This window comes from Anas platyrhynchos, chromosome 3 (assembly GCF_047663525.1).
Source record: "Anas platyrhynchos isolate ZD024472 breed Pekin duck chromosome 3, IASCAAS_PekinDuck_T2T, whole genome shotgun sequence".
NCBI lineage: Eukaryota > Metazoa > Chordata > Aves > Anseriformes > Anatidae > Anas > Anas platyrhynchos.
In genome coordinates, this window is record NC_092589.1 from 66,705,948 (window position 1) to 66,718,764 (window position 12,817).

The window sequence follows — 12,817 nt, forward strand, 5'->3', positions numbered from 1 at the left end:
CCAGCAGCTGACATTACTCTGGTGAAACCAGGCTCCTTAGTTTCCTTCTACAGTCAACGGAGATAGAAATGGCTTTCCAAAACAGCATTTCTCAATCTGGAGATCATGTCCATTCCTTAAAGTTAGGAAGTTCTCAGTAAAATGACTAGTAAAAATGCAAGAGGGAGGAAAACATAAATAATAAGGACTGTGAAGGGAAAAAACAGCATACTGTGGTCTACGATTTCTCCTTCCTGCACCCCCCAAAAAGCCTTCTTAAACTGAAGGACCCCTTTGTTTAAGAAACAATTATAAAGAGCACTTAAATGTAGGAAACTACCTTAGGCACTCTGACCTGCCCCCTAAAGGAGTTCCTTCCTGAACACGAAGCCCTTTACTGAGCCTAAAAAGATTATCCTAAATTAGACAGACCATGAATATTCTTGCCCCCCATCTAAATATGAATATGAAAATATTCACTATTCTCATTCTCAACTAAATGCCACTTAAATTCAAAAAACATAAGTAAGCTTTAAAGGAATCCACTGACTCATCTTTTCCTCATGAAATGTTTTTGGGTATAGTTGTCTCTTTCGGCATAGTGCTCCTTGGATAATCTCTCAAACCAAATGGAACCATGGGACTACAAAGGCCATTTGGAGCATCTGGGGCTATCGAGGTAGTTCACTGAGCAGAGACATCAGGCTCCAGAGTAGGCATGGACTGAATCTCACCAATCCCTGAGACCAGAGAAGTTTCTCTAAGCTCTATGCTCCTGTGAAAATAGATGTTGAGACTAATGGAGACTAGTCTAATGGATGCCTGAAGACTCCCATCAGATCCACCAGTACACTGAGAAGACCAAAGTCACTACCAACTCAAAACGTTGTTTCTGCTTTCAACAATTCTTCAGTGGAACATATTCCTGTCTGCTGACTTTTGAATGATAGCTTTCTCCCCACTGACTACAGAATGGCTATAGAGTTTTTCTGTATCTTTTTAAAAATGCTTACTTAGTGCTTTTGCTAAAGAAACTGAAAAAGAAAAAAAAATACTGCTGCTCATTGTTCAAGCTGCTAGCTCAAGTCTCCGTCAATACAAAATTAATTCCTACTGCCAAAGACTTGCCTCGTGGCTATGCAAGTATGGTAACTTAGAAAGATATTCTAGGTCCCTATTTTCAGGTAGTCTATTCAACTCCTCTCAATCTATTTAAACCTTTCCCACCTACCCATCATCACAGTATCTGAATGCTTAGTCTGCTCACTGAACTCTAAAAGAGTTCAGCTTCAAGAAGCAGTGAATTAGATTTGCTCTTCAGCTGGTCTGAAATCTTTTACCCTGTAACTTAAAACAACATACTTGGCTTTTCTTGAAGTGTATGATTTGTTATTCACAATTATTATTACTCATTCACACTTCTATGAAAAAAAAAATAAATCATACTGTACCATTCATAGTAAAAGTCAATCCACTAAAATTAAATGACACAATGTACTGATACCTCTGACATCCACTATTTGTATGCATCACTGGTTTTGACCTCAAGTTATCAGAAATAAACAGCCCGGCTGTGAATCTTTGGTATTTTATCTCAAAAACTGAATAGAAGAAGATTGTTTACTTTTCTACCAAGGTCTTACTTAAACCTAAAAAGGTTGCTACATATTCCTTTCATAGCAACAAAAAGTGTTCACTCTCTGAATTCATGAGCAAGTCCCATGAGTTTTATATATTCCCAGCAACACCTCAAAATTGACTCCTTAGTATTATAGCTTTCAAACATACATCTGCTGAAAATCTGCTATTCATGAGATTGTGATTGTACTAGCAATGAAAAGGAAACAATGTTTTTGGATACAATGAAACCAAGACTTTCACTTTCTTTCCTATCAAAATTGAAAAAAAGCAAGAAGCAGAATTTTAAAGAAGGCACAGACGCACGTTGTCGACAGTCAAAATTTCAAAGGCCCACAGAGACTTAAATATAAGTACTATCTAAAAAGCAGAAACCAATTTTTCTAATTTCTTTCTAGATTGATAAACCTACAGATCTGCAGGCTAAGAGGAATAACTACATCACTTTCCATTCCATTTGTGAAGCCCATTTCTTTAATTCCCCTAGTGCTAGCAGAAAATGTAGGAACATTTACATGTCATCAAAATTTTCCATTGCAGACATTTTTCTCTAAAGCTGGTATTGAAAACCATTGGCAACCAGAACAATGAAACACAATTAAAAGAAAAAAAAATAAAAAACACGCACACAAAAAAAGAACACCCTCCCCAAAAATATCAGCAATTGGAAGCAAAAAATCAGTTTCACTACTGATTTTCTATAGCCATAAAAAAAAAAAAAGGCTACATACACTAGTTATGTGGTTTGATATGCTATTGTAAAGTACTACGGTGAGTACTTTCTCACTAGTTCTTTATTCCATAAAACCATGGAGTAATTAATACTAGGGAGTCTCTGCTGTGAATATCTTCACTTTGCCCTCTGAGGGACCTCAGCTCTAATCTGACAAACCTCACTCCCGGAAGGTCCAGAGACAATTCAATCTGCAAACTGTTAAAATATGATCTATTTCTCTCTCCCCCCCCCCCCCCCCCCCACCGCCCCAACCCAAGCAAAGATATTCATGGTATAAATTAGTGCCAAACTCTGTAGATAGATTCATGAAATAGATGAAAACCTGCCAAATTCACCAATCCTGAAGAGTTTGAACTGTGTTTCAAACATGAAGAATGTAAACTAACAAAAACTGGTGACACTGAAAAAAATAAAATAGAAGATGATCCAAAATGTCCTACAAATATTCTGCCCATGACAGAAAAAAAAAAAAGAACACATGGATATTTGCTACTTATGTTTAAAACATGATCAAAAAAGATCAAACTTGGCCCTTCATTTGCAACAAGGTAACTAAATACGTGGTTATGGATATTGGTTTCACAGATAAGAACAGAAGTCACTACAGATTATACAGATTACATTTGAAATAAAGTATTTGAATACTGAATTCGCATTATTCATTTGTGGAAAACTATGAGGCAAGTAAATTTTCATACAATCTGTTTTTTTTTTTTTCATTAGCTCAAAGCAAAGATAAAGGTTGGGGCCTATGATAACAAAACCAACCAAAACTGGGGCCTTTGTTCAGCTTAGCCATAAAGCACCTCAGTCTGGTTTCAGCAAGAATTGCATCTAGAAGAGACCACAGAGAGGTGTGCTTATGCCCCAGCCTGTTGGTGAGGAAAAAAAAAAAAAAAGAGAGAGAGAGAGAGAGAGAGATTACTAAATACTTAGATTTACTGATTTACTTTCTAAATCTATGTCTGTGGAAGGCATCAATTTTCAGAAATTCATGAATTTGTGCCTGTTATGATACACACTCCTTTAGAGCATCAGACTGAATCCCTTGGAATCATTAGCTGAGCCTTGATATATATGCTTGCATCTTGTTTACAAATTTTATGTCTTAAAACTTTTTTAAAGTACCTTAACTGTATTACAATTTACTTTAAAAGAAACAGAAGAGAGAGACTAAGAGGCAAAACATACAAAAAAGAATGATATAAATATATGCAGATGGAAACTGAGCAATTGCAAAGGCTGAATTACCTGTCATTTAATTAGTCTTGGGAGTATGGAGATCTTATTGTTTCTATCCATCAGACAAAGACGATTTATGAAGACTTAAAAGTTTCCTCAGGAAATGATACTCTTTCTCATCATTCCACTTGGGGAGAAAGCTTCTAAGTTGCAAACATGAAGTAGTTTTTCCTGCTTTGCCACTGCTGTGAGTTTTCCCAAGCAGTAGCAGAGGACACAAGTTTTTAACTGGCTTCCATGGGGTTTTTGAAGCCTTTCAGAAAGCACTGAACCGACAATAATTGCAGCTGGTTCACCTTTGCTGCTCTTGCTATTAAAAAGTCTAAACAACAAGATATTAGTGTTACTGATGTAAGCTATTAATAGAAAAGGAGATACACGAAAATAAGGAGGTGTAAAGGTCAAAAAGCAACAACAGAAGATTCATTCAATGCAACCAGGATGGCTGACACAGGACAAAAAATAGCAGAGCCCCTATGCCCAGGGTTCTCTTCAGAAGGATAGAGGACAAGAGAGACCAAATTAGTATCTTTAAAAAGTGAAAAGATATTTTAAAATAGTTAACTCCGTATACAGAAAGCAATGCCTTGTTCCCAACATCAGCAAAATTAGCTCTTACTTGCTTTTAATTCTTCTCATTGGCTCCAAATGCAGAGGAAAATGAGCTGTCAAAGGTTGTTTTCCATAGTACAAATGAGAGCACAAATAGGAAGGTATATGTATGTTAATAAGCAGGGGAGCAATGATCAGTATGCCCTTGAGAGCAGAAACATTCCTTAAGCTTTCTGGTAATCTGATGGTACAGTATGTTGCCTCAGATATGAACATTTAAAATGCATTTATGAAAACAATTTTGCTTGTGCAGGAGATCCCTTAAGTTGATATAGCTCTACTCCTGAACCAGTCTTTCAACCAACCACCCTTTTTTGTCTATTTGTGGACAACTACATCATCTATAAATATGATATGCAACAACTTTGCTAATGAACTGCAGTATCCCTCAATACAACAATGAATTGTACAGTGTACAGAGGCTCAATGTACAGAGCTACAAAGACCAGTCAGATCACCACACCCTAGCTCTGCAGAGATGGAAGAAAATCTTTTCATAAAAAATGGAGGAAACCTTTCTCAAAAGTCTCAAACTTTTTCTCTCTCTTGAAACAGTATTTTCTCCTTCCAATTATCATTTTAAAACTGAGATCCAGGTATTAGATCTTCATGTTAGAAGAGCATTTCCCCCCTCCCCTTTTTTTTTTTATTATATACTTATCACTGAAGAAATGCTCCACCCACTCCCCCCAAATCCCCATCAAATCAGGCCAGATGACTTCATCATCCTTTGTTTTTGATTTTCATCTGTATTAATGTGGCTGCTAATTCCAGGGTGATTCTTGACAGAATTTGCTCCTGTAAGTGGTCTTTACCTGAAAAATAGTGACAACTGCTCCAACCACAGGCCTACCTAGGAGAGGTAAATCTCCTTGACTTAAAACTCGTGACCTGTTCCCACCTGATGGTATATGTATAACATGTGAAGGAATTTGACAAGTGATGTTAATATAAGTGCAAAGAGGTCATTTTTTTCCATTCCTAACTACTTTTTTTTTCTCATGTAAAGTATTATTTCTGCTTTGAACCTATCTAAATGCCATTACACAGGCCAAATGTGACTGAGAGATTTGTGTTGCAGCCAGAATGTCCTTTTCATGTTCAGGAAACATTTCCAAGTTTGTTTTCAGTTTATGAAAATACATTTGTGTTAGAGGTTTGCTTAAGCTACTCCAGAATGCATATTTTCTCATGTATATGATACTGTAGTTCACAACCAATTTAAAAAAAAAATACAGTAATGCTGCAATTCCACATCAGCTTACCTGCTCATCCATCTGCTTATATATTCCTATGGTCATTTCTGTTTATGTTTTTACTATGAGTTTTGTATGCATTTTTGTCACCATGAGTTAGCAAATATGTTTTCCTTCACAGACTTTCATAACAATAAAATTTTAACATCTTAGCACATTCCAGAGTCGTCATAATCTCCTGGTTGCTGATGGTGTTTAAAAAAAAACACAATCTTTTATCCATACAAGGCACAATTTAAACCATTTTCATTTCCTTTTCAACAAAATATGAAAAGTACGCCTCTAAAACTTAAATGATTCTGAAGAACTTCAGTGATTAATTTTACATTTCTAAATTTCTGGAAAAGGTTACATTCCTACCATTTCACTCAAAATTCAATACTTCTATTCCAGATTCTTTTTTTAGGCAGTGTGCATGAATAAATCACATCTGATAAGATACATCCAGCTACAAAGAATCAGATAACTTATTTGGGGAAAGCATATACAAATAAAATGCTTTCCAGAATACAAAAAGATTAAGGGTTGGTTACCATTGATGGAAAGACCACAGGCATTTTGAGTTTATGATCTGCTAACACATCGTCCTTTTTCTATGTACTGTTCTACTGATTTTGGTCCCTGAAACCTACTGTTTTTTTCTTCTGTAGTTCTCTTTAGTACCTGTCTGCAGGAGAAGAATTGGCGACAACGCTGGTTGCTATTGATACCGACTAACACTTTCTCAGCTAAACTATTCACTAAGAGGTAGAGGGATGGAGTAATGTGAATTATTTCCTTCCCTCTCTAAGGTTAACTGCTTAACAAAGGTGCCTTCTGCACCTGTTCTGCCAGCACATGAGCACTTGGTCTAATGAAAATAAGAAATGGGGCATATTTCATTGACAGGTCTTTAGCCATGTGTCACTGCAACCAAGTCCACAGGAATTCCATACATCATGTACCAGACCTGCTGACAGTGATCCAGGTACATATTACAGGAGGAGCCATTTCTTTAGTTTACTAACTTTAAACACAGTGACTTTTAAAGTGCCTCAATACAATTGCACACTGACTAACCGTCTTGCAAAGCAGATATATTTGTAGGCAGTTTCTTTGTTATTGGACCTCAGCGCCCACTTTTTAAACTCAGTCTAGTTTCATTTGGTAGCTGACCTTATAAGTGATGCCACATGTCCCCTCTATATGCAAGCATAAACACATAATCGTTTTAGTTCTGCAACAACACAATGATAAAACATTAACATACGCTGGCAAAGTCTGAAAGACAAAAAAAATAATAAAAAAAAATACACATCTGCAGAAGAGTGCAGACATAACAACTTCACCCCCGCACACACACCTGTACGGCAAACTGTTCACCAGCTCCGCATCGCCCCTGCCAGGGCCGCGTCCCTGCTTTACATAACGCCAGCCGAACACCAGCTCGCCACGGGAAGCCGGGTACCAAGTTGAGCCGAGGCTCGGCGAAACTGACCGAGTTTACCAACTCCGCCGCGCGTCCACCGCAGCCGCCCTGGCGCGGCTCCCGCAGAACTACCTGTAACGCCGCCCCCGCCTCCCGCAAACCGCGGGGGGCTGCGGGGGCTCCCCGAAACACCCCCTCCTCCCCCTCTATTTCCCCCCACACCCCACCCCACCGCCGGCCGCCGCCGCCACTCACCAGCTGCGCGCCGCACACCGCCACCAGCGTGCAGCGGCCGCTGCAATAGCCCATGGCTCCCGGCACCCCGCGCCGCCGTCCCGCGCCGCTCCGCGCCCGCTCAGGCGGCGGGAGAGCACCGCCCGGCCGCCGCCCGGCTCCCGCCTGCCGCCGGCGCGCCCCGGCCCGGGACCCGCATGGGGGCGCGCCCGCCGCCGCCGCTGCCCGCCCGCCCCTAGCCGCGGCCGCAGCAGCCCCCGCCGCCTCGGCGGCCGCCGGCAGCGGGGCCGGCCGCCCCCGCGGAGGGCGGCGGCGCCGTGGGGAGGGCGGCGGCAGGTGCCTGCGGGAGCAGCCGCGCTCTGCCGCGCAGCCCCAGAGGCATCTGGGCTGCGAAGTTTGCCCCCCTTCAACTCCGCTCGCGAAGCGGCCGGGCTCGCAGCCGGCTGCGGCGGGAGGGGGGCGGGAGGGGGGGAGGAGGGATGGAGGGAGGGAGGGAGGGATGGATGGATGGAGGGAGGGAGGGAGGGACGGGGAGGCGAGGCGAGGCGAGGCAAGGCAGGCGGCGGCGCTGAGCTCAGTTCACGCTCGGAGAGCGGCTTCACTCCTGCCCGCGGCGGAGGCGCTCCCCCACCCCCCACCCACCCTCCATCTCCTCCTCCCCAGCCCTCCCGGTGGCAGCCCAGCAGCGGACACCCCTCGCCTTGGGGGTCCCCCGCGGGAGGTGCGGCTCTGCCGCTTTGTCTGTTCCAGCGCGGTGGAGGCGCCTTCACAACCCCCTACCCACCCACAGCCCCCCGACCCCTTTGTCTCGGCAGGACGCCCCTCCGCGCCCACCCTCCCGGAGCTCCCCCGCAGGCGGGGAGCGGGGCACAGCGTGGGGCTCAGTGCGGAGCCCGCAGCCCCCGCCCGTGGGTGCGGAGCGGAGCCGGCGCGGCCACAGCCCGGTGGCGGCGCGGGGCGCGCTGCTGCCGCCTGCCGGGCTCGGAGGGAGGTGCAGGGGGAAGCCGCCGGCCCAGCCTCCGCGGCAGCCGCCGCCGGCACCGGGGAGAGCTCCCGGAGAGCTCCGGAGAGGAGGTGGTCGCCCTGCCAGCCAAAGCTGAGCGCGGAGGAGGGGGAAGGTCTGGAGGGGCTGATATGGGGGGCTCGAGGGATCCGGAGAAGAAGCCTGGAGGTGCAGGGTAAGAGCAAGAAAAGAAGGACAAGACGGGCAGATTTTGAGAAAAATAAAATATTGACTGGTTTCAGGAAACTGGTTCAGCTCATCATGATGACAAAGAATGTTTGCAACTACTTATATGGTTCAGCCTTCCTGTGCTATCAAAACCGCACAGAGCACATACAGTTGGTGGGGTATGTTATGTCAAATTCTGAAGTGTCAATCAGCCTCCAAAGCCCTTTACTTGCTGTGTCATCAGCAGCAGCCTTGACATTGCATTCGGACCAGGTCGCTTTTTTGCTGAGCTGCCCATTAGCTGGTGCAGTTTTAGCAGTGACATCAACAAATACGAACCGGAGGAACATCGTGAGCCTTTTTGATCAAATGTGGGTGTTCATTTGCAGCACAAATATGTGAAACTGGAAGCTCTCTGGAAACATAGAGCCCCAGGTAGTTTGCCTCTCACTTTCCAAGCACTCTTGTCAAAATAACTGGCAGCCTGTCAAATATGCAGTTATGACTCCTAAAATGCCATACAACATAATGAACCCTCCAAGGGGGAGCAAAACGCACATAAAGGTGACACTGGTCGTCCTCTATTCCATAACAACATCCTTGTGATTGTCAGCTTCTGTGCTACCAGAAACTATTGACCTGCCAAATTGCTGGTCATGCAGAGTTCCCAGCACGGTAAATGTGCTCACTTTGGGACCTCAGGAGGCAGCAGCTAGGGAAACAGAACAAAAGGAACTGTGGAGATGCTGAGGTTCAGAAACAGCAAAGATATCCAGAGAGTGGCAGAAAATTGCTCAGGTGCCTACAGATTCAGATAGTCTTTCCTGACTTCTTCAGCATTCCCTTCATGTGGGGTTTTGTGGGTTTGTTTTAATTACAGAAATGGTATTTGTGTACAGATGTTAGCTGGTATTATGGCTGTTTGAACTTTACATTTGAACTAGACAAGATGTAGCAGCAGCATCTGCAGTTGCTGTGTAATTACCTCTGTCTCATCACCAGTATGCTATCTTTTGTGTAGTGGTCCCCTTTAATATAGCAAATCCTACCCCACCGAGAAGCCAGGGTGGCAAAATAAATAACTAAATACAATGGGAAACACTATTATCTAGGGCAGGTGTCTCATGTTAGAGCTTGCAAAGTGACAAGAACAATGTATCTGATTGTCTAAGACTGGGCACTGGGAAGTTAACAGAAGGGGAAGTTCTACTTACCTGGATCCCTGAGAAGAAGCTAAAGCTGGTGTTGTATGTGTGTCTATAACTGATCTGGTAGTTTATTACTGTGGGAGGCTTCCTAAGGAAAATGTGAGTGGTACTGATGGAGTCCAAAAGGATGATCTCTATGGACTCCTATAGCTCCTCAGAACTCCCTGATCCTTGTCTCTTTCTCAGCACCTTCTGCTATAGCTTTGCTTCTTAGTAAGAATCTCTATTTTTTATCTTTTCCTGAGCTTCAAAGTAATTGTGTCTCCTTGTACTTCTGTCCTCCAGTTCCCTCTGGTCTATGGCTTACCTTTCCCACACAAGCTGCCTTTTCCCGTATCACTTTAATCTGTCTTCTTCTTCATCTTGCGTCTCCCTCCTCTGGGCTTCTCAGTGTCCCAGTTTTCACTGGGAGTTGGGGAGGGTTTTTCATTCTGTCCCACCCTCATGGATATGGACTGCATTTGTTTTGCCTCTGCTTTGGATCAGAGCTACTTGGTAAGGACCCTCCAAAGAACAGAATAAGGACGTAGCAGAGGCAGATGAAGTGTGAACAAAACTGTGTGAGGGCTTTCAGCTATAAGCAATTGTTGAGGTGCCAGAGAGGAGTCTTCCTCTCTCTAACCTCATCACCAGTAGGTTTGCCACAGCTGCGCTTGCTGTGGGCTTGCCTTTGCTTGCTCTGTGAAATTAGAGAAGCTACAAATTATATATTGGGGAAACAACAACAACAACAAAATGCATATGGTAAGATGTTGTAGAGTATGGGATGAGTAAAGCACTACCCCTGAATGTGTAGCAGACTGCTCCTGGTGCACTTTTGGTGAGCCATGGGAAAAACGGATTCAGCTTTAGGTCAAGTGCCCAGGGCCCTTCCCAGGCCAGTCTAAGCCTGTTCTTGAGGCCCTGCAGCTCCAGCACACAGCAAGATCAGCTGTGCACATACAGTAATATTATTTTGTAGGTTCCCAGTTAGACTTAACAAAAGCCCTGTTGTGTGTGTGCTCAGTGAGTAATTCCAAATGTTCATAACTTTGTCAATACAAGACCAGTTTTCTGAGAAGTCAGGCCGTGCTGTGCTCTTCACTGAAGGTTATTCCATGCAAAATATTAACTTGAAAACTGTAGTGGTTTCACCAGTGGCTTTTTACTTTAAAGAGTCCACAAGGGAAAAAAAAAAAAAAAAAAAAAAAAAAAAAAGTTGTTGTTTTGTTTGGTTTCCCTTCACTCATAATCAAGTATCATTTTATTCTTATTTCTACAACTTCTCTCTGGGAATATATAATTTCCAAAATCTGTGACCATCACTAATGACTGGAAACATAAGGATTCCAATGTATTTTATGGTCCCAATTATAGGAGCTTATTTATAGTGTCTGTATATGCACAGCACTGCCTTTTTGGGGTGAGTGGGGAACATACCTTACAGTGGCAGAGTGGCAGACAGTCCATGCCTCCCACAGTGCCTCCCAGTGACAGGACAGGCCTTACTGTAAGTCTGTAGGCTGTAAGTCCATCCCTAGCCTGTTCTTTCCCTGAGCCTGGGGGAACACCTGGGAGACCGAGGAGCCCAGCTGCAAGAGCTACATCAAGACCACAGCCACCAGGGAGAGCTAAGATTTCCCAGAACAAGCCACAGACCACATGAGCTGGCCTGTAGGGCCTCAAGTGACTCATGAGGGCTTTATCTCTTTCCTGTAACAAAAATTGGATGTGAACATTGGTGACACCAGCACAGCACAGGTTTGGTGATGTTTCATGCTCAGCATTCTCCCTGTATGGCGGTGTGTCCTTCCCCACCACCAGCATCCCAGTGGCATAGCCTGTCACCAGGGCTGCTGGGCAATCAGCAGAGACTCCTGTCTGCTCTAGCCACCCTAATAAAAAAACAGTCCTAGACTGCTTGGCAATTGGTAATGTTGTCATCAATAGTAAAGGGAAAATACTGTTTCAGTTTAACTAACATCTTGTTAATGGAGCAGACCTTGCTGCGTGACGTGCATACACATTATCTGGGGGGGGGGGAAGTCAACTGGGGGGGGGAATACATGATTAAAACATAATGCAAAATTATTGTAGGCTTAAGAACACTGCAATAAGTATTCTATTCAGACCTGTAAGACTATAGCAGTATTAAATTATTTTTTGAACCTCATCCTTACCATGAAGATTGTCAGGTACTTTTTTTTTTTCCTCCTGCAGGATTTCAAGACTTGATTGCCCAAATGACAGTTTACTTATTTTACTGTCACATACTTTTGTGAAATGCCATAACAAGTTGATTACAGGTTTCACATTTTGCATAGTGACAAAATCGTCTGTCATATAATAGTCTGATGCCTGAAAGCCATTTAACTAAGAAGCAGTTTCTAGTGAAAATAATGCTATTTGAAACATTAAGATTGGGTTTAAATGTGTACATTTTTTTAAGCAAGGCTTTGTTTTAACTGAATGAGAAAACCAGTATTATCCCTTTCAGGCATGAGTTTAAGACTTGTCAAAGTCACCAGACATCAAATAGCCAGAGGGTATCGTTTCATGAATGAAATGAAGAATAGAAATGGGAAGCCTAGTGATATATCCCAGCTGCTGCAAAGTGGAAAAAGTGCTTGGCTCCAGTTTGGAAAACCCATTATTCTAACCAACTGACGGTGGACGTCTGAGGTCATGTCATGCACTCTGGCTACTGGATAGAAAAACAAGCTGCCTCTGCACAGAACTATTTGGTTACCAGAACTGGTGTGAATGAGAATAATTAGATTTACCTCCCTTATTTGATGATATCCGTACCTTAGATGAGATACAAGTAATACAATTGATAAGGACAATGCATTCATGTAACATATCCAATTTCTGTAGTGATTCTGAGTGACAGGATTTTGTGAACAGTACGATGCATCATTTCTACCTAGCAATGCTAACCAGATGATGAATTTTCCAGGGGATGCTATTATTGCTAACAAGCAGATGAAGTAGCAGTAATCACATCCTAAATTCTTATGTGCGGGCAAAGGACAAGCCAGTTTTTAAAATGTGAAGGGAACAGGAGAGGGAAGTTCAGAAAGCTGTTAGATTGAAGAAGAGAATGGTGTGTTCTTAGCACTCTGTCACACACTGACTTTATAGACAAAGCAGACATCACATACCTGCCAAAATGAATGCTAGTAAAAAATAGCAGCAAATTAAACATTAGGAGGAGTACTGAATGTACCTCGAGAGATGCTCCCACCAGGTATGAGCAGAGCACAACAGGGCAAGGCCCAAGGGCATCTTTGACCATCCTGAGCCACCAAATTTGACACACTACAGGTGGCAAAAAAACTACTCTGGAGCAAC

At 43.3% G+C, this 12,817-nt stretch overlaps 1 protein-coding gene across 2 annotated transcripts in view; it reads right to left on the reverse strand.

The window, feature by feature from the left end:
* The window catches only part of NKAIN2 (sodium/potassium transporting ATPase interacting 2), a 582,464-nt gene extending 574,923 nt beyond the window's left edge, over positions 1–7,541 (reverse strand). Inside the window, exon 1 of one of the 2 annotated variants that reach the window (XM_038176412.2) lies at positions 7,127–7,541. Coding sequence is in view for 1 of the 2 variants with exons in the window: in XM_038176411.2 (XP_038032339.1) it covers positions 7,127–7,180 (54 nt within the window). In the remaining variant the exon portion in view is untranslated. The remainder of the gene's footprint in view (positions 1–7,126) is intronic. The other variant, XM_038176411.2, reaches the window with a different exon arrangement.
* Positions 7,542–12,817: the final 5,276 nt, after the last annotated feature.